We start from the raw sequence: 18686 nt of genomic DNA, 5'->3' as shown, positions 1-18686 counted from the left end.
CAACCTGGGGGGCTTGAGAGATGGTTCAGCAGTTAAGACCACTGGCTGTTCTTGCAGAAGACCCGGGTTTGAATCCCAGCACCCACATGGCAGCTAACAACTGTCCATAACTCCAGTTCCAGGGGATCTGACAGCCTCTTCTGTCTTCTGCAGGCACTGCATGACACAGGTGCACTTACCTACATGCAGGCAATACACGTATTACATAAAGTAATAATAAAATATTAAAAAAAAAACAAGAACCTGGATATCAGGGGAGCCCAATGTTCAGCAAAATTTAGAAACCATACTTAAACAGCTACTTTTAAAGGAGTGGATGGTGTACACTTTGTGTTTGGTGCTGAACAGCAAGTTAGGTTTCACAGTAACATTAACTGCCTACTGCTTGTGAGTGATTGCCTAGATCACTGGCCATAAACTTTGTTATAATAACCTGGGAGACCTCTGGAAAACTCCTAATGCCCAGATCACATCCTATAACAGTGACATCAGCATGAAGGCCCGGGTTCAGGAGTTTTGTAAATATCTGTGGGTGATTCTGTTGGGCAGTGAGTTCTGGGAACCAGAGGGTGAGAGGGGCCCACAGAGAAGAAAGCAGAGAAAGAGGCACAAGGAAGAGAGTCACAGCCCCATGCCATGTACTTTCCAGTCCTAGAAGCTAAAGGCATTAAAACCAGTGGACCAGCACCCACTAGAATCAGAAAAAGAAGCTAAGACCCCACTTTCCCCCACATTAACTCATTTGATCAGGTAAAAATTTAGTAGAAATTGGAATAATTACAGAAGAAACAAAATTGAATAAAAAAGTCTACAAGAGAAAATTTCCATTCTTTATCTGAACACTACCTACCCTCAGCTCGATCTCCTTGCCCAGTAGATCATACAGAGATGCTCCTTTAGCAGTGATTTCAGAAGCAAGTTGCCTGGCTGCTTTCAAATCTGCAATCTGCAAAATAGCAAATACATAACCATCAGTTTTTACTAGGCATTCAGCAGCCAGTCTGTTAACTTCAATCATTTGCTTCAGGTAGCACATGTCAGCAGCCCCACCTACTGCTGTAGGACAGAGCTCCCAGGACAGTTACTTAGGAAACACTAACCCAAGTACAAAAGGGACTAATTCCAGGACACCTGGTTTCTTAGAAAGCCAACATCAAGCCAAACTGAACCCACAAGGAGTTATATGCAATGGAGTGCTAATGTGTTTCCTGTTTGGATTAGGTCTCTAATACTAGAATGACTAAAGGGGCAATCTGGGGGCTACATTCTACTGCACCATCCCAAGGCCCATGTTTAACTGTCCTCCACTTCTGTCCATCTTCTGCCTTAGAGTTTCTTTAATAGGTTGCTGCACAACTCTGGTAAGTCCACTAAGTACTTACCTCTCCTGGGCTCCCACAGGGGACTACAGCCAGGAAGATGATGCCAACAACTATGATGACAACTTAGCTCTTTTTTCTTAGGGTGTGCATGTCCCTTTCTTCCTTGGATATGCTAAATTTCCCAAAGAGCCCAAACATAAACATATGCATCCTTGTTCCCTCTCCTGAACTAACTCCTATCTTCTCTCTTATTTCCAACCCATCAACAACAGCTCCCCGCTAATTCTCAGCAGATGACTTTTTTCACTCTTCTTTGGTCCTCAGGAACTCTGTGCCCCATTATAGCTTCAGCTTTTCTTCTTTATGCCCAGGGTACCATGTCCAGCTTTTTATCTGCTTTCCTGCCTCACTCACAGCAAATACCTCACTTCTCTGTAGGATTTACCAGACTATTCCCAATTCTTAACAGTGGTATAGGTTACATCAGCTGTCTCCTGCCCCCAAAATACTGCTAACCCCATGACTTTAATCTCACATGCAGGCTGATACCTCCTGACTCCAAACTCCAGTGTCAAACAATGACTCTTGCTAGGTATCTCCACTTGGACATCCAAAGACCCTTATAAACTTAACATGTTCACAGGCAAACTCAAGCATTCTCAGACAAAAATTTTTAGTGCTATGATGTCTAATAGTGTGAACACTCGCCATGCTAGCTGTTTTCATACTTAAATTACTTAAAAATTGCCAGGCATGGCGGCTCATGCCTTTAATCCCAGCACTCAGGAGGCAGAGGCAGGTGGATCTCTGTGAGTTCAAGGACAGCCTGGTCTACATAGTGAGTTCTAGGACAGCTGGGGCTATAGGGAGACCCTGTCTCAAAAAGACCAAAAAAAATTAATATCAGAGTTCATTTCCTTGGTTATGCTAGCTACTTTGGCCAGTTGTCCCAGATAATACAGCTCAGATGCAGACCTTGAGCAGTAGCACATCAAACATGGCTTGAGGATCTTCTTCATGTCATCTTAGCTATCCCAATTCATACCCAATCCCATAAAATCTACCTTTAAAATATGTTTGAACATGGACAAGTGGGTAAAGCATCTCAGAGTAAAGGTGGTTGCCACCAAGCCTGACTACCCGAGTTCAATTTCCAGTACCCACATGGTAGGAAGAGAGAGACAGCTCACACAAGTTGTCCTCTCACTACTACGTGTGCTACAGTATGTGAGCGCTCACAAACATAAACACAGATGGACGGATGGACAGACAGACATACAATTTAAAAATATCTGAGGGCTGGAAAGATGGCTCAGTAGTTAAGAACACTTGTTGTGGGCTGGAGAGATGGCTCAGCAGTTAAGAGCACTGACTGCTCTTGCAGAGGACCCAGATTCAATTCCGAGCACCCACATGGTGGCTAACAACAATCTTTAACACCAGTCCCAGGGGATCTGACACCTTCTTCTGACTTTGCAGGCATTGCAAAACATGGGTGTACTTACACATATGCAGACAGTACATTCATACACATAAAAACAAATAAAAATTAAAAAAAAATTGGGGGGTTGGAGATTTATCTCAGTGGTAGAGTGCTTGCCTAGCAAGCACAAGGCCCTGGGTTTGGTCCTCAGCTCTGAAAAACAAAAAACAAAAAACAAAAAGAACATTTGGGGGCTCAGTGGTTAAAAGCACTGACTGCTCTTGCAGAGGACCCAGGTTCGATTCCCAGCACTGAACCATCCTTAACTCCAGTTCCAGGGGGATTGGAAGCCCTCTTCTGACCTCCGTGGCATTGCACAACACGGGTACACTCACACACATGCAGGCAATACACTCATGCACATAAAATAATAATTTTTTTTAAAAAAGACCATTTGTTGTTCTTCCAGAGGGCGGGGGTTTGATTCCTAGCACCCACATGGCGGCTAACAACAGCCTTTAACTCCAGTTCCAGGGAATCTGACACCTTCTGGCCTCTGTGGGCACTGCATGACAGGGGTGCACCTACCTATATGCACTTAATACACTCATACGCATCAAATAAAAATAACAAGTAAAATATTTAAAAAAAAAATCTGAGCCAGGCTTTTGCCTTTAATCCCAGTACTCAGGATACAAAGGCAGGTGGATATATATGAGATCAAGGCCAGTTTGGTCTACATAGTGAGTTACAGGCCAGCTGGGGCTACAAAGACCTTGTTTCAACAAACAACCCCCCAAAAATCTGAACTTCCACTAAGAGTCCGGCTCCTGGTGTGTGCCTCTCAGGTACAAGCAGGACAATTATGAGGCTTCTTCCGGCAGGTCTCCCAGAGAAGCGCTGCCCTGGTACCAGATTAACATGTGCTCCCAGCTGGGATGACTTCATATTCCAGGATCCTAATCAAGCCTTGGTCTGAGGCTCTCTTCAGTTGCCTATGCTGAAGCCTCTTTATGGCAAGATGAAGCTCTGAAGACACTTTCCCCATCCTAACTTTTTATTCCTGACCCTTCTCCCCATCTCAAGGCCCATGAAACTATCACTGCCTTTTGTTGGAGATTCTGGCTGTAGGCTGATGGGTGCCCATTCTGAAGGCAAAGATGAACCAAACAGCTGCTCCTTCCTCTAATTCTAATTCCTGAAATCCACTCCCCTGCCCCCACTGCCACTCTACTCAAAGTGCCCGCCATCCTTTCCTTTCTAGTCTTGTTGCTTCTACCCTGGTTTCTGCTTTGGACTGATGGGTAACAAGTCCTCTTCTATTGTTGCAGGGGACTGAATCCAGGGCCTTGCTCATGTAAGGCAAGTTATAACACTACACCATCCTCTTAGCCCTCAACTTTTTTGAGGTGGGAGTCTTTCTACATTTCCCAGACACACCTAGCACTCTTGGGTCCAAGTGATCATTCAGCTTCAGTCTCCCAAGTAGCTAGGAATACAGGTACATGTCACCTCACTCAGTTGAAAGTGAGTCTTTTAAAAATATTTTATTTAGGGCTGGAGAGATGGCTCAGAGGTTAAGAACACTGGTTGTTCTTTCAGAAGACCCAGGTTTGAATCCCAGCACCTACATGGCAGCTAACAACTGTCTGTAACTCTAGTTCCAGAGGATCAGACAGCCTCTTCTGTAAGTGCATGACACGGGTGCACTTACCTACATGCAGGCAATACGTGCAAACACAAAATAAAAATAGTTTAAAAAATAAAATATTTTATTATTTTTATTTTATGTTTATGAGTGTATCACCTGCATGTATGTAAGTGTACCCATGTCATGCAGTGCTCATGGAGGTCAGGAGAGGGCATTGGATCACCTGGAACTGGAGTTACAGATAGTTGTTAGCTGCCATGTGGGTGTTGGGAATCAAACCCAGGTCCTCTGCTAGAGCAGTCAGTGCTCTTAACTGCTGAGCCATCTCTCCAGCCCCAAAAGTGAGCCTTTTAACAGGAAAATTAAAGCGTGTACATCTCTGCTGAAAACTCCCATTTTCTTTTTCAGAGTAAAGGTCAAAGGCTTTCAGAAGCCAGAGGATCTGCTACTGCCTCCCCTCCTGTCTCCCATCAGAGGGCTTCCTCTCTTTTTCTCAAATATACAAAGCATATTCTCATCTTGGGACATTCCTCTCACTCCCACCTTCATGGCCTGAACCTTCTCTCAGATCAGTGCTAAGAAGTATCCAAGCCTGGAGGAGTCCCTGATGGTCTAGTTAGGATACTATCCTATCTCCCAGGACACCCCATCTATACAATGCTCTGCTCTTCTCCAGGGCACCTACTGCATCAGAACTTCTACATCTGTATTACTGTCATTCATAGTCTGGGTCTCTTCAGCTAAGCAACAGAAACACAGGATTTCTGTCTTCTTTGTTTGTACTTATATCCTAAGTGCTTGAACACTACCTGGAAAATGAGGCTTTTTTTTTTTTTTTTTTTTTGAGGCAGGGTTCCCCTGTAGCCCCAGCTGGCCTGGAACTCACTATGTAGACCAGGCTGGCCTTGAACTCACAGAGATCCGCCTGCTTCTGCCTCCCAAGTGCTGGGATTAAAGGCGTCTGCCACCACACCCAGCTGAAAATGAGGCTTTTAAACAGTTGAATTTATTCTGACTTTGCCTTTATCTCAACACTGAGGAGAACAAAACTGTTACCACAGACTGATGCACTATCCTTAGTCTGCCAGTAAGAAGCAGTACTGCAAGTCAGACCCAGTCTATTGCCAAGTTTGAAGCGGGGGGGGGGGACCTCACCCCGCAAAACAAAACGAAACGAAACAAAACACATCCCCTAGCCACAAACTTCATCATCTTTACCTTGGAGCCCAGGTCAAACTTGAATTTGCTGATATCTTCTTCTACATTAGAGCCCTCCATCCCTTTGGTCTTCATAGCATTATAAAGGATGGAAGTGATCTTCAGTAGTTCTTTGACTGCATACCCATCTGCTTGGTAAAGCTTCTTAGTATTGAGTTTTATATGTGCTTTTGTGGCCTGTTTTGAGACAGACACATTTTTTTGTTTTTGTTTTTAATTTCAGACAAGAGACAAGGTCTCACTATGTAACCCAGGTTGGTCTAAAACTCACTGTGCAGTCCAGGCTAGATTCAAATTCTCATCTTCCTGTTTCATTGTTTCACTAGAATTACAAGTGTACACTACCATACCCTGCTTCTTCCTTTCCATGTATTATCCACATCCTGTGTAGGTAATTTGAAAATGTCTCTGGCCAACAATTATGATGCAACCCATTAATTAAGAATAAAAGATTTAAGTGTCTCATATATTGATGGAGAGCAACTTGGGAAAAGTCAGAAAAATCACAATTGCACATATCTTTTGACCCAGTAATTCCAATCCTAAGAACTACCCTAGGCATAAACTCACATTTATATAAATAAAAAAGTATATTCATACATTACAGAATTATTTCAAAAAGCAAAAGTTGTAAAGTACCTAAATACCTATGTAAGTAACCTAATTATGGAATACTCACGCAAGCAGTATTAACTCAAATGTAAGAGAGGGAATTCTATATACATTTGGAAAGTTCTCCAAAATATGCCACTAAGTGAAGAAAGTAAGATGCTATACACACCGTGGTGTATACATTATGCTACTGTTTGTGTCAAAGGGGGAAAAATTCTTATTGCTTAAATATGCATAAACCAAACCTGGGATCAACTTAAAATAGTGGGTATCGTGAGTAGAACTTGGCCCAGAGCACACATGGTAGAAAGTCATTTTTCTCTGTATAAGTTCATAATCTAAAGTTTTCTGAGCCATAAAATGTACTACTACTCCAAAATAAATAAAACCCTTGACTTAACAAGTAATGAGGTAAAAACAGAAACAAAAATCAACTTTAGTGAAATGGCTCCACAGAAACCTAGCAACAGAAAGTAAACTCAGCACTCAATTCGAAAGCAATCCTAACTAGGATTCATCCTTTTGTAATTTATTTAATTTGACAGCACCATAAAATAACTATGAACTAACCATGAACTGGGCAATTGCCTTAATGAAGAAAACTCTGTCTTGTTCAGTCTCAATGTCAGAAGGGATGTCCGTCTGCGGTTCATACCTATCGGAGAAAACAAGCGTGAGCCAATCCAAGAGAAAGTCCATTCAAGTTAAGCATGGTAGGACATGCCTGTAATTCTAGCACTTGGGAAGGTCTCCGAGTTCAAGGCCAGCCTGGTCTACAAAGCAAGCTGCAGGCCAGCTAGGCTTATATAGTGAGATGTCATCTCAAAAACAGAACAGTAACACAAAAGGTTGCCAACTCTAATCAAATTAGACCTTAAAATTTTATGTATATGAGTGTTTATGAGTTTACCTGTATATATGTAAAGTGTGCAAAGCCCTTCGAAGAGGGCATTGAATCCCCTAGGACTGGAGTTACAGATAGTTATTAGTAACCATGTGGCTGCTGGGAACTGAACCTAGGTCCTCTGCAAGAGCAACCAGTGTGCTTAACCATCGAGCCATCTCTCCAGCCCCCAAATTAAGACTTTCAACACAATGAAAAATCTACATTTAAAAAAAAAAGATCTTAGTTTTTAAAAATTTTTAATTATGTGTATGTGTGTGAGTCTGTGTATATCTATATGCATGCAAGTGCTGGTGCCCATGAAGGACACAGGAGGATACAGGTGTCAGATCCTCCCAGAGCTGGAGTTATGGGCAGTTGTCAGTTGCCCAGCATGAGTGCTGAAAATCACACTGGAGTGCTCAGGAGCAGCATGCACTCTTAACCACTGAGCCTTCTCTTCAGACCCATCTATGTTATTTCTAATCCAGTGTATTCAGAGTGTGCATTCAATAAGGTCCCTGTCACTTTGTGGTGAGGAGATGAAGAGGAGCTTACACTAGTGCTCAAACAAAACAGTCACCCCTTAATGTTAAATTCTTTAAACTTTGTGATTTTTAGCAGGTTACAACTGAGTCCATTATATGCATTTTGTACTATATTCTTCCTCTTGCACCACAGCAGTATCTGCTTTCCAGTTAGCTAATGAAGAAAATCAAGTGTTCATCCTGACACTTGAATAAAATGCATTTCTAACCTTTTCACAAGCCACAGCAGCACTTCGGAAACAAGTCCAAAATTGGGTGTGCGGAAATTTTCCATAGAAATGTGTCGTGGGTAACCCAAAGCTCTCATCATCTCTGTGAAATCTGTTCAATTCAAAACACAACTCAGTCAGTCCTCATCAAAGGGCAAGTATTTTTGGTTAGTTAATCTTAGTGTTTCTGTTTTCCCTTCTTGTTGATTCTTCCCAAGCTACTAACATTTTAGAGGCTGAATTTATCAACTTGGTAAGAGGGAAAGGAAAAGGAGACAAAAATTCCACCCAAATTCAATGGGGGAAACAGAAGCTCTTTGGTGGAAACGGGGCTTAGTGTTAACTGTGGTTTTAATTTCTTTCTGACATCTGCCTTTTTACTACTTAAAATAAGAACTACTGCTGGGCGTGGTGGTACAGGCTTTTAATCCCAGTACTGGGGAGGCAGAGGTAGGCAGATCTCTGTGAGTTCAAGACCATCTGGGGCTAACAGGGAGACCCTATCTCAAAAAGACCGAAAAAAAAAAAAAAAGATCTACTTAGCTTTAGGGGTTGGAGAGATGGTTCAGCTCAGTGGTTAAGAGCACAGGCTACGCTCAAAGAGGACCGGGTTTCGATTCCCAGCACCCACATGGTAGTTAACAACTGTCTGTAACTCCAGTTCCAGGGGCTCCAACGCCTTCTTCTGACTTCCATGGGCATTGCCCAACAAATATGCTAGCAATACACTTACACATAATTGTTTTTTAAAGAACTACCTAGTTTATAAAATGTCATGAGAAAAATATGTTGGTAGTAGTTATTCATGGGGGAGAGTGCCTATGACAAAGTGAAGTTCAAGAATCTTTTGTATTTTTTCTGGTGAGCATATAAGATCTTCATAACATTAAAATTTAAAGATTAGCTATCTTATATTCAGAGAAATATTGAGTGGTTAACTATATGCAATATTTAGATTTATTGTAAAAACAAATTAAAAATAGTAATTTTAATTTTTTTAGGCTGGGAACACCTAATAAAACTACAATGCTTCAAGAAAGCAGGAGAGAGAGGGACAGAAAAAAAAAAGAAAGCAAGATATAGGAATGGACACAACCAACACACGATGCTGGGATCTCTTTAATGTGCCTCCTAGCCATGCAGTGTCTATCCTCATCTGCATGCTGCTTGAAGACAGATATTAACATGTCCTACTGACAATCCTGTAACCTCCTAGGCACTGTAGACTAGGGTGAACTGCACCAGACAGCAGAAATGAAAGGTTACAGAAAATAAAACGGCAGCCATCTCATCAGCAAGGCTTTGTTTAAATACTTCTTCCAACTAAGGAGTAAGCAGTCAAGTTCTCTATTGTTAAAATGGAGACAGATTCCTATACATTACACAAGTGCACAGCATTTATTTAGGTGACCACTGTGAAATCTTCTTGAACACTCTTCCAGTACAACTCTATTCAACAGTCCCCTAGTAAAGTCTTGGCTGCATCAAAATTGATGTGGGACAACGTTACACTGTATGGAGTACCAACAAATCCCATTAAGTCATGATTCACTCAAGACTGATGCTAAGGGGCTGGATAGGGGGCTTAGTGGTTAAGAGTACTAGCTGTTTTTGCAGAGGACCAGGGTTTAGTTCCCACCACCCACATGGCATCTCCAACAACCATCTGTAATTCCAGTTCCAAGGGATCTGATGCCCTCTTCTGTGGTCACTGCACACACGTGGTGCACTTACATGCGAGCAAGAACACTAACACACATAAAAAAATTAAAGATTGACGTTAACAGCTACATCAATAAAATGTGCATTGTCCTGTATATTTACAATTAATTCATGACTGAAAGGAGTACTTTAACACTGACCGATAATTTGGTGAGAAAAACTGGCCTTAAAACAGCTCCTCAGAGTGCACCAATGTGGCAATCACCTGCTACTCCTCTGCAGGTGGAGCTAGACTGTAGGTCACACATCCCTAAAGTCTTAATCCTTGGTTCCACCCATGTCTAGTTGTGTGACCTGGGGGAAGTATTTCACCCGTCTGTGCTTCAGAGTATTTCAGCCAGGAATACCACTTAACTTGCTGTTAAAATCAGGAACAATAAGACATGGAAACGTAAAATATATACCATGAAAACGCAACTAATACTCAAAACTCATTCTTCCACTTTCCCACCCTCCTGCAAAGGCTTCCAAGCTCCCATCAGCCCCTTCGGAAGGACGCTGGCTTTGGAGTTCAGACAACCTGGATTCAAACTCCAAGGGGATCTCTTTCTACCTGTAACTTGTTCAAATTGCTTTGACCTCTTGGTGCCTGTCTCCTCTAGATAGGAGTACACAGCTCAGTTTGTGACAGATCGTTAAAACAACCGCAACTGCCGCCCACCCAGTCCCTCCTTGGTTTTTTTCTCCAAACTCTGACGCGGAAAGCCCCTATTTCCCACGACCTCTCCCACGCGGCTGCGAAGGCAGCTGTAAGAGAGTGAGGTACTACGGGGGTAAATTATCTGCCGCTCCAGACACATTCCAAGGGTTCTAGCCACAAGCAGCCAGTGACGGATAGAACTTTCCAAACGTGCTGTTAAGTATAGTCAGCCCCCGCCTAGCCTGGGGCTCCGGGGGCCGGCGCGGAGCCGGCCAGCGGCTGAGAAAAGGGGCCCGCTGGGGGAGCCCCGAGTCTTCGGGGAGCGCACAGGGAAGCGGGCCCAGCCTTACTGCGGAGGTCGCGGAAAGACATGATGCCCACGAGTCCACCTGGGCGCTGCCGCAGGCCCCTCAGAGTTCGCAGGCCCAGCGCTCGCCCGTCTCTATAGCAACCCGAGGAGTACTAGGACGGCGAGCGCTTAGGGCCAAAGAAATGCGAAGCGCAGAGGCTGCAGAGCACGCATGAGCAGGGGAAGCCCAACAGGGGGCGTCTTGCACCCTGTGAGCCACACAGCCTCAGAGCTCTTTCCTGCGCACTTTGCGGACTTCTGGCACCGAGTGGGGTGTTCTGAAAGCCTACTGTGTGCTTGACAGCTATTAGGAGCTTCCTGTCCTGCTGCTCAGAGAGGGCACGATCACTGCATGAGCCTCGGTCTCCCTCGCTTCCTCTTTGGTACTTAGTACACCCTCAGAATAGAGACTGAAGATAGGCTAGCCTGGGGTGCGTCGGCATGGATCTCGCGCACGCGCAGCTGGTTCAGTCTTCGTGGCAGGCTGGAAATCGATCCCGAGTCTCGCGCGCCAGAGGTTGTCCTGGCAACTGTAGTGTTCTGAGAAGTAGCCAGCCGGGGAGCCTGGATCCTCATGTATCATCTCAGGGCTCAGCAGGGGGCCCTCCTTGGTGGCTACCAGGATTCGGGGGAAACCCATGACAAAGAAAGGCTGGGGAGGGGAGATGAGCCGGGAAGGGTGGGCGAAGGAAGGCGAAGACCCAAGAGTAGGCGCAGGATCGAAGGGTGAGCTTAGCCAGGATAGTGTGGTATTGGCCAAGTACTAGACGTTTAAGAACTTAGTATGTGGAACTCCGAGCGTCCCAAAACACAGCCACATATCTGTGGCCAATCCAACATAGGTGACAATGTACGTGAATGGAGAAAGAATAGTCTGCAACAAATGGTTTTGGAACAATGAGACATCCAAAGCAAATAAATGAAACTCCATTATCTATATACAGAAATTAACAATGGCTCATAAACCCAAGTGTGAAACCTTGAACTAAATTTTCTAAGATACATGAAAAGCTTTGTGACTGAGTTAAGATTTCATAGTTGTACCATTTTTTCCACCAGCAATACATGAGAATTCATTTCCTCTACATGCTTAGAAAAAGTTGGTATTATCTACACACTGTCCAGTGATTTATGGGAAAATGGACAGCTAAGTGTCACCCAGAAGCACCTTCTCAGGTTTGTACTCCAGATCTTCATTCCCCATTCAGAGGGGACTGAGGCCCCCAAGAGGTCACCCCAGAGAATGCCTTTCCATTATGTTAAATCTGAATCTATTTTATGTGGCTTGCCTACCTGCTTTTCTGGCCCCTTCTCCCGTTTTCCTCCCATCCTGCCCCTGACCTGGTGGTATTCTGTCCCAAATAGTCTTCATTGTGACATCATAAGAACCAGTTGCCCTGGGAGACCTGCAGACTCACCCCCTAGGCAGGGGAGAGCAGACCCTGCTGCACACAAGGCCTGGCCACTCCTGCCCCAACATAGTGGCCTTCCATGGAAGGCTTGGTCTGTGCATTCTCTGAGCTGCACATAAGAGGTGCCTGGCTGCAGGGAGGAGTGGCACGGGAGATTTGAGGTTATGCATGCTTGGGAGAGGGAGTACTCCTCATTAAGGCCATAAGCCTCTAGACAAGTCATGTTCTATTGTGCCCACCATGCTTATATTGGCACCGACATATTCTAGGGTATATGGCACAAAAAGTTTTAAATGCTGAAAGAGACCTCATGTCAAATCCTGGGTTTCTTAGGCCTCCCTGTAGGTTGGGGGAGCAAATAGAAAAGGGCAGGACCTATTTTACAGACAAGCTGAGGCTGGGTAGCCTGGGGATACAGCCCATCATATGAACTGGTACCTGCATTTTTCCCCTCAGATGCTGGGCCTGCTGGCTGCCATCCTCCTGCTCTCTCCCCTGCAGACGCAGTGAACTGGGCTACAGGACGCTCCAGCCACCCTGACATACCACCTAATATCTACGAGGGGGGGCTGGGGGCCCAGCAGCAGCAGTGCCCCAGTGCCCAGGGAAGCAAGCCCAAGAACTTCCGGCTGCGTCACCTCCAGAGCCTGGTTCCCTACCTGCCAGGCCACATGCAGCCTGCTGGCCAGTGTGGGAGCCACTGGCTGGGCAGGATTATGGCTGGGGGAAACCTGCCATGGCCTGAAGGTGCAACCTGGCCACTGGACCTACCACAGGGGACCCTAGGTCCAGGTAACAGCCATTGTTCAACCCTTCTGGAAGCCCAACTGCCCAGGGACAGCCTGGGAAATACAGGTGAGCTCTGTTGAGGCAGGACTAGAGATAGGAAAGACTCAAGGGGACTAGGAATGGACATAGTGACAGGATATACTAAAGAAGTAATGTCATGCAGGGGCCCAAGATCTTGTTGAATGTTTCTATCCTTGTGCATTGGGGCACATATGGACTCACTCAGTTAATAAGCCCAATGGGCTCTCAAGGGGTAATAGTATATGACTGGGCCACAGCTGGAGCCTGATATGATAAAGAGGTGTGAGGCAAAGGAGAGGTTCTGAGACCGAGTTCTGGGTTCCTGTCCTAGCTCTCTATTTTGAGGGCCCTTGGACAACCCTTTCTGTTTCTCCATTTGTAAAATGAAAGGTTCAGAGTAGATGAGGGCATTTCCAGCTTGATTCATGACGTCCTTCCCTCTGTCTTTCTGGTTCTTTCAAGGAAGTAACATTAAGCCTTCAAGTTGTCTTGAAGGGTATAAGGTTCTAGGGACCCCAGGGTGGGCTGTCAGATTCCTTCAGCTTCCTTTTGGGCCCCTCTGAATGATTTCTCTTTCTTCTTTCCTCAGCTTCCAGTTCCAGCATGGACTCAGCCAAGGGTGTCCCCTCCCAGTCTGGTCCCCCTGAGGGCTTGGGGCTCAGACCCAAGAGGTCCTGGAGGGCCCTGGAGGAGACCATGTGTCTCTTGTGCAAGAGAATCCGTTCTGGGGCCTTGGGAGGACATAAGGATCCCAAGTGCCAGGGCTGGGGAAAGAAGGGGAAGGAAGGAGGAAGAGGAGAAAGAAGAGGAGGGGGAGGAGGAGGAGGAAGAGGCCAGGTTTACAGATGAAGGGCTCAGTCCCAGCAGCAGCCCTCCCCATTGAGATGACCCCCACAGCTGCCCAGCACCAGATCTGGGCTGGCCTGGGGAAGGTACAAGGAGGGAGGGAGAAGTCCCATGGGAGGGGCAGAAGAAATGGAAGCATACCTGTGACCTTGCAGTCTGCCCAACTCTGGTCAGCCACTTGTACCTGGGAGGACAGGCCCAATGGAGAATTGGGCTCCCTGAGAGGCCAAGGACTCCTCAGGTCTAATCTCAGTAAAAGCTGAGGCCTGCACTTTTCTTGTCTGTCATTAGGCCAATCCAGTTAGAACAGCCCGGACTCCACTCCAGGGAGCTTACTTGGGGTACATGGGAATTCAGGTACCACATCTGGGAAGGCTTTGTAGACGAGGAGCAGCTGAACACAGTGGATCTAGGGGGTAGGCAGGATCTCAGCAGATCTAAATGCCAGGTTCAGAGTTTCAGGCCCAGGGGCAAAGAGACAAAAGAAGGTGGGTTCAGTTTAGAGAGGGCATGGTGGCCTAGACCTCACACTGTCCCCACTGAGGGCTTGGATGAATTCACCACCCCGTGGGAGACTGTACCAAAGTTCTTCTCCCATTTGGACTAGACTTCAGATACCTGGGTGTCAACCTCAGGTGTTACCATTTGGAGCTGGATCAGTCTTTGTTGTAGGGCCACCCTATGCACTGGAGGATGCTGGGCAGCCTCATTAGATGCCAGCAGTACTCTCCAGGCTGTGACTAAACAGTCTCTAGACATCACCCAGCATCCCCTGGGGATATACACACTTTGGCTGGGAGTACAGCCAAGGCCTCTGTGGAGCCTTCTAAGCTATGATGGAATTGGGGGAATGGGGTCACGTTGAGAGATCCCAGCTCAAAGCTGAAAGCCAGAGCACCAGTGTGAACTGACAGGCAGCTAAGGACCTTTAAGAAACAACCCAATTGCTGCTTGCAGCACTGGAAGCCTTCCCCAGACTCATATCCCTTTGCAGAGCTATGTACAGAACAGTTGCCTACATGGCCACATTGTTCTCAGGAAGACAACAAACTCCCCCCAGACCTTGGCCCTGGTTATGGCCCAAAGCCACAGGGGCAAAACACAGAGTGTGGAGAGCCAGGTACTAGAGACAGGATGAAACTAGTTAAAAGTCTATTTATTTATTTGTAATGAGACAACACACTACAATTTGTTCAACACTAGGCTGGACACTGCAGTGATTAGAGAACAGGAGAAAGGAAAAAGCAGGGCCAGGCCTCTAAGCTGGATCACCAATGCCCAAGGCAGAACCTTCTGCAAGAGTCTTCCCTTGACCACACAGGGCAGAAATGAAAATCACATGATCACTGCTGACTGAAAGGGGAGAGGGCATGGGGCCTCAGCACACAGCCAAAAGAAGTCAGTAGGACATGGGCTAGCAGGACACGGTCAGCTGCTGGCCAGCTCTTAAGGAAGGGAGAAGTTTTTCCTGTGTGAGCCTGCCTGCCTGCCCTATAAAGACTTCCTTTGTGGGGCCACGCAGCCTTGGGGCTGGCTAAAGCACCTAAGAGCCCTAAGCCAGGAGATGCTGAGGGAGGGAAGCACTCAGTAATGAGGCCTGTCCAGAGAGCTGTTCCTCCTCAGGCAGGCATAGCGAGTGGCTGTGAGGATGCCCTGCAAAGGCTCCTGTGACACTGCAGTAATGCTGGGCAGGACTCTGACAGCAAATACTTGGGGCACAGGGGAAAGGAGGCTGGGAGCTTGTGACATATGCTTCAAGCACAATTCAAGGTGCTGATACAGCCTATACCTCAGAGGCCGAAACTGCCCTCTGCTCCCAAAGTCAGGTCCTATGGGTCCACAGCAGCAGAGATGCACAATGTGGAGCTCAGCCTCTTATCTGCATCAGGCCAGGCCTTGAAGCTTCAGTTCTGGAGGACTGGCTGAGGGGGAAACCCAGGAAGCCACATGACGACCTGTCCCAGCTCCCAGTGCAAGTTGGCTGTATAGAGCATTCCAGGAACCAACAGGCAGGGCGATCCCTCAGAATAGCAAGAAAGGGGTAGCAGGAGGCCATTGAGGAACAGGGAATGGGAAGTTCCCATCTAATTGTCTGTGGTAAGGGCTGAGCCCTGGAGCTCTATGCTCTCCAGAAGGGCCAGGCCCACACTTTCTGTCCAACACTCTAGCCTTTCAGGAGGAGTAGGAGCTGCTTCCACCTCCAGGCTTCTTTAGGGTGGTCCTAGACAAGAATCTGCCATTCCCTTTACCATGCCCCTTTATTCTAAGGTTCTTGTGTCTTCAGGGTCAAGGGTATCCACAACACTGTTTCTCCTTCACCGCAGAAATTTCAGTTCATTTTGCAGGAAGGAACTGAAGGAGCAGGAAGCAGAGGAGAGGCCTGGCAAGGGATGCCCCTTCCCAATGAAAGTAGCCACATCTGCCAGGCCATTGGGATGGTGTCAGTGCATGGAGGCAGGACCAGGGCACCAGGTGGAGGGAGAGGTTTCCAGAAGCAGGAACGAAAACTGGGGAGCCTGCAGGGAAGAGAGCAGGGAAGGGTAAAGGCACTGAGGATTCTTACCCATTCCACTATTTGGCCTATGGGCTTCGGCTGAGCTTGGGTACACCAAAACATGAGTGCCCCTGCAAACTCACTGTCCTGTCAGCAGCTACCAGGCTCTCCTGAAGACTTTACACAAATACAAGCACTGGTGGTTCTACACAGGTGTGGATCAAACCCTGGTGTGCGTACACAATGGGGTGGGTTCTGGAGTACCGAAAGCACCTTCTAGTTCTGAAGTCCTCTGGGCCTGGGATACCAGCTCTCAGGCACCAAAACAGTCAAATCCAGGCAAATCTCACCGTCCTCTACAAGTTATCAGGGGAAGCCCACCTGGTATTCTGGAGACTGCCATGTGGTGATACACTAGTGGTAGTACTGGATTTAGAGCTAAGTGGAATTTTTGGAAGCAGACCTGGGACAAAGGTCACTAAATACCTCTTTTAAGGTGAAGCTGAGCAACTAGAGATTCTAGTAAGAGCAACTTGGGTCTTTCTGTACTGTTCCAATGTTTAAATCATGTGAATTCATTATTTAAAAAAGAAAAAAAAATACAGTTCAGGGGTTGGGAAGGTGATACAGTTGGAAAAGTGCTTGCTTTTTCAAAAGTTCAAACGTGAGGACCTGAGTTTGATCACTAGCACCCATGCAAAAAGCCTGGGTTGGCATCATATGCCTGTAATTCCAGCACTGGAGAAGCAGAGATAGGAGGATCCCTGGGGCTTGCTGGTCAGCCAGTCTAGCTAAATTGATGAGCTCCAAGTTCAATGAGAGACCCTGTCTCAAAAAATAACATGGAGGGCCTGGAGAGATGGCTCAGTGGTTAAGAGCACTGGTTGTTCTTGCAGAAGACCCGGTTCGAATTCCAGCACCCACATGGTAGCTAAACATTGGTTCCAGGGGATCTGATGCCCTCTTCTGTCCTTTGTCCATGAGCCCTCCCTTTGTACACTTACACACATGGAGGCATAACACTCAAAAACAAAATAAAAATAAAGAGGGGCTGGAGAGATGGCTCAGCAGTTAAGAGCACTGACTGCTCTTACAGAGGACCCAGGTTCGATTACCAGCACCCACATGGCGGCTATGAACCGTCCTTAACTCCAGTTCCAGGGAAATTCGAACCCCTCTTCTGACCTCCATGGCATTGCACGACACGGGTGCACTCATGTACATACAGGTTTTAAAAATTATTAAAAAAAATAAAATTAAATAAAAAAATAAAAGATGGAGAATAACTGAGGCAGACAGTGTTGACCTCTGGCCTCCACATGCACGTGCACACATGTGTATGTACATATGCATATATACATAAACACTGCGAAGGGGTTTGAGGTATCTTTGGTCCCCTGCTCTCCAAGAACCTTCTGCACCCACTGTGAACTGCTCACAGATACCTGCCTAGGGTCTTCTGTTTTTGTTGCTGCAAGCAGCAGAATCTTCAAGTCCTACCATCTGATCCTACCTGTTGGAGACCAGGTACACATTCTGTTCCTGAGCCAACATAGCACCAGGCCTGCAGCTAGGGTAGGCCAGTGGGCTGGTAGGTGATCACCAGCTTCTTGCAGAAGACAGCAGAGGTCAGACAGGAAGGTGGACTCCACAAGGTGCCAAGAGCAGAGGTCTGGTGGAGGCCGCCCCAATTACATCACATGGTACGGCTATACTCGATGCCACCTTTGGTGGAGATGCTGGACCATGGCAGAAAGCTGCAGAGCAGGCTGTGGGCCTGGCGGTAGATTCTGTGTGGGATCGAGCAGGGACTCAGGTTGGCTAGAGCTGAGCCCAGATGCTGGATGTAGTCTGTGGGCTCCGTCAAGGAGTTTGCCTACTTGCCCCCATCTGCCTTGCTTGCCTGTATGCAATATTCTTGGGACCTGCTCCATGATGCACAGACCTGCATCCACATGGCACAACACACACAACTGGAGTCCAAGGGCCCATTAAATTCTAGAGAGCACCAAAAAGCTTTGCTCATTAAGTGGGCCACCAATTTAGGAAATAATACATAGTGGAGCCTATTGTTCCAAATAGGACATCTGTGGTAAGGTGACACACATTAGAGCAGGCGCCTACAAGTATTTTTGGTTCTCCCTGAGATTTTCAACCGTTAGCACAGCAAGAGGGACACAAGCCCTATCTAAATAAGAAGGGGTTTCAACAGTGCTAACCCCCGGGTGCCTATAGGAGCCTACTTCATGTGAGCCAGGCCTGTGGAGTTTTGGGTTACCTCCTTTCCTTTTTTTTTCCCCCTTGGAAATGAATCAATCCTTGAAAACACATGCACAGGCACATGGCAGTTATCTTCTGGGCTATACCTTATGATGGCTGAGGCATCTCTTGGCTTTCTTCCCTCATGACAAGGACATCATTAGAGGAGGGAGTGGGATGGAGGATACACCTTGGGTCATGTACATAAGGAAGGTCTGAACCCAAGTGTTGTTCTTTCATTATTTGCCTTCTCCTCTGTAGCACAGGCTGCGAGGAGTGCGCATACCT

The 18686-nt window shown here is 46.6% G+C and overlaps 3 protein-coding genes across 8 annotated transcripts in view; 1 reads left to right on the top strand and 2 right to left on the bottom strand.

Annotated features, from left to right (window-relative positions):
* Positions 1 to 10704, bottom strand: part of Cluap1 (clusterin associated protein 1) — a 36245-nt gene extending 25541 nt beyond the window's left edge. Inside the window, exons 1-5 of one of the 3 annotated variants that reach the window (XM_008846129.3) lie at positions 10579 to 10704; positions 7867 to 7978; positions 6797 to 6881; positions 5615 to 5791; positions 851 to 946 (exon numbers count right to left, since the gene is read on the bottom strand). In XM_008846129.3, the coding sequence (XP_008844351.1) occupies positions 851 to 946; positions 5615 to 5791; positions 6797 to 6881; positions 7867 to 7978; positions 10579 to 10600 (492 nt within the window). In that variant the 5' untranslated portion in view covers positions 10601 to 10704. Of the gene's footprint in view, positions 1 to 850; positions 947 to 5614; positions 5792 to 6796; positions 6882 to 7866; positions 7979 to 9793; positions 9852 to 10578 lie in introns of those variants that run through there. The other 2 variants (XM_029570124.1, XM_008846134.3) reach the window with 2 other exon arrangements.
* Positions 10705 to 12068: 1364 nt separating this feature from the next.
* CUNH16orf90 (chromosome unknown C16orf90 homolog) lies at positions 12069 to 14252 on the top strand. Its single transcript, XM_008846944.1, has 4 exons — positions 12069 to 12111; positions 12491 to 12844; positions 13389 to 13554; positions 13937 to 14252. The coding sequence occupies exons 1-4, from the start codon at positions 12069 to 12071 to the stop codon at positions 14250 to 14252; spliced, it is 879 nt and encodes a 292-aa protein (XP_008845166.1).
* Positions 14253 to 14780: 528 nt separating this feature from the next.
* Positions 14781 to 18686, bottom strand: part of Naa60 (N(alpha)-acetyltransferase 60, NatF catalytic subunit) — a 42150-nt gene continuing 38244 nt past the window's right edge. For all 4 annotated transcript variants that reach the window (XM_008846101.3, XM_008846097.3, XM_008846087.3 and 1 more), the window contains 2 exons: positions 17653 to 17992; positions 14781 to 16161 (listed from right to left, as the gene is read on the bottom strand). In XM_008846101.3, coding sequence (XP_008844323.1) covers positions 17836 to 17992 — 157 coding nt within the window. In that variant the 3' untranslated portion in view covers positions 14781 to 16161; positions 17653 to 17835. The remainder of the gene's footprint in view (positions 16162 to 17652; positions 17993 to 18686) is intronic.

The sequence above is a fragment of the Nannospalax galili genome, unplaced genomic scaffold (assembly GCF_000622305.1).
Source record: "Nannospalax galili isolate Female #2095 unplaced genomic scaffold, S.galili_v1.0 scaffold471, whole genome shotgun sequence".
Taxonomy (NCBI): Eukaryota; Metazoa; Chordata; class Mammalia; order Rodentia; family Spalacidae; genus Nannospalax; species Nannospalax galili.
This window is presented reverse-complemented; position numbering and strand designations above follow the sequence as displayed.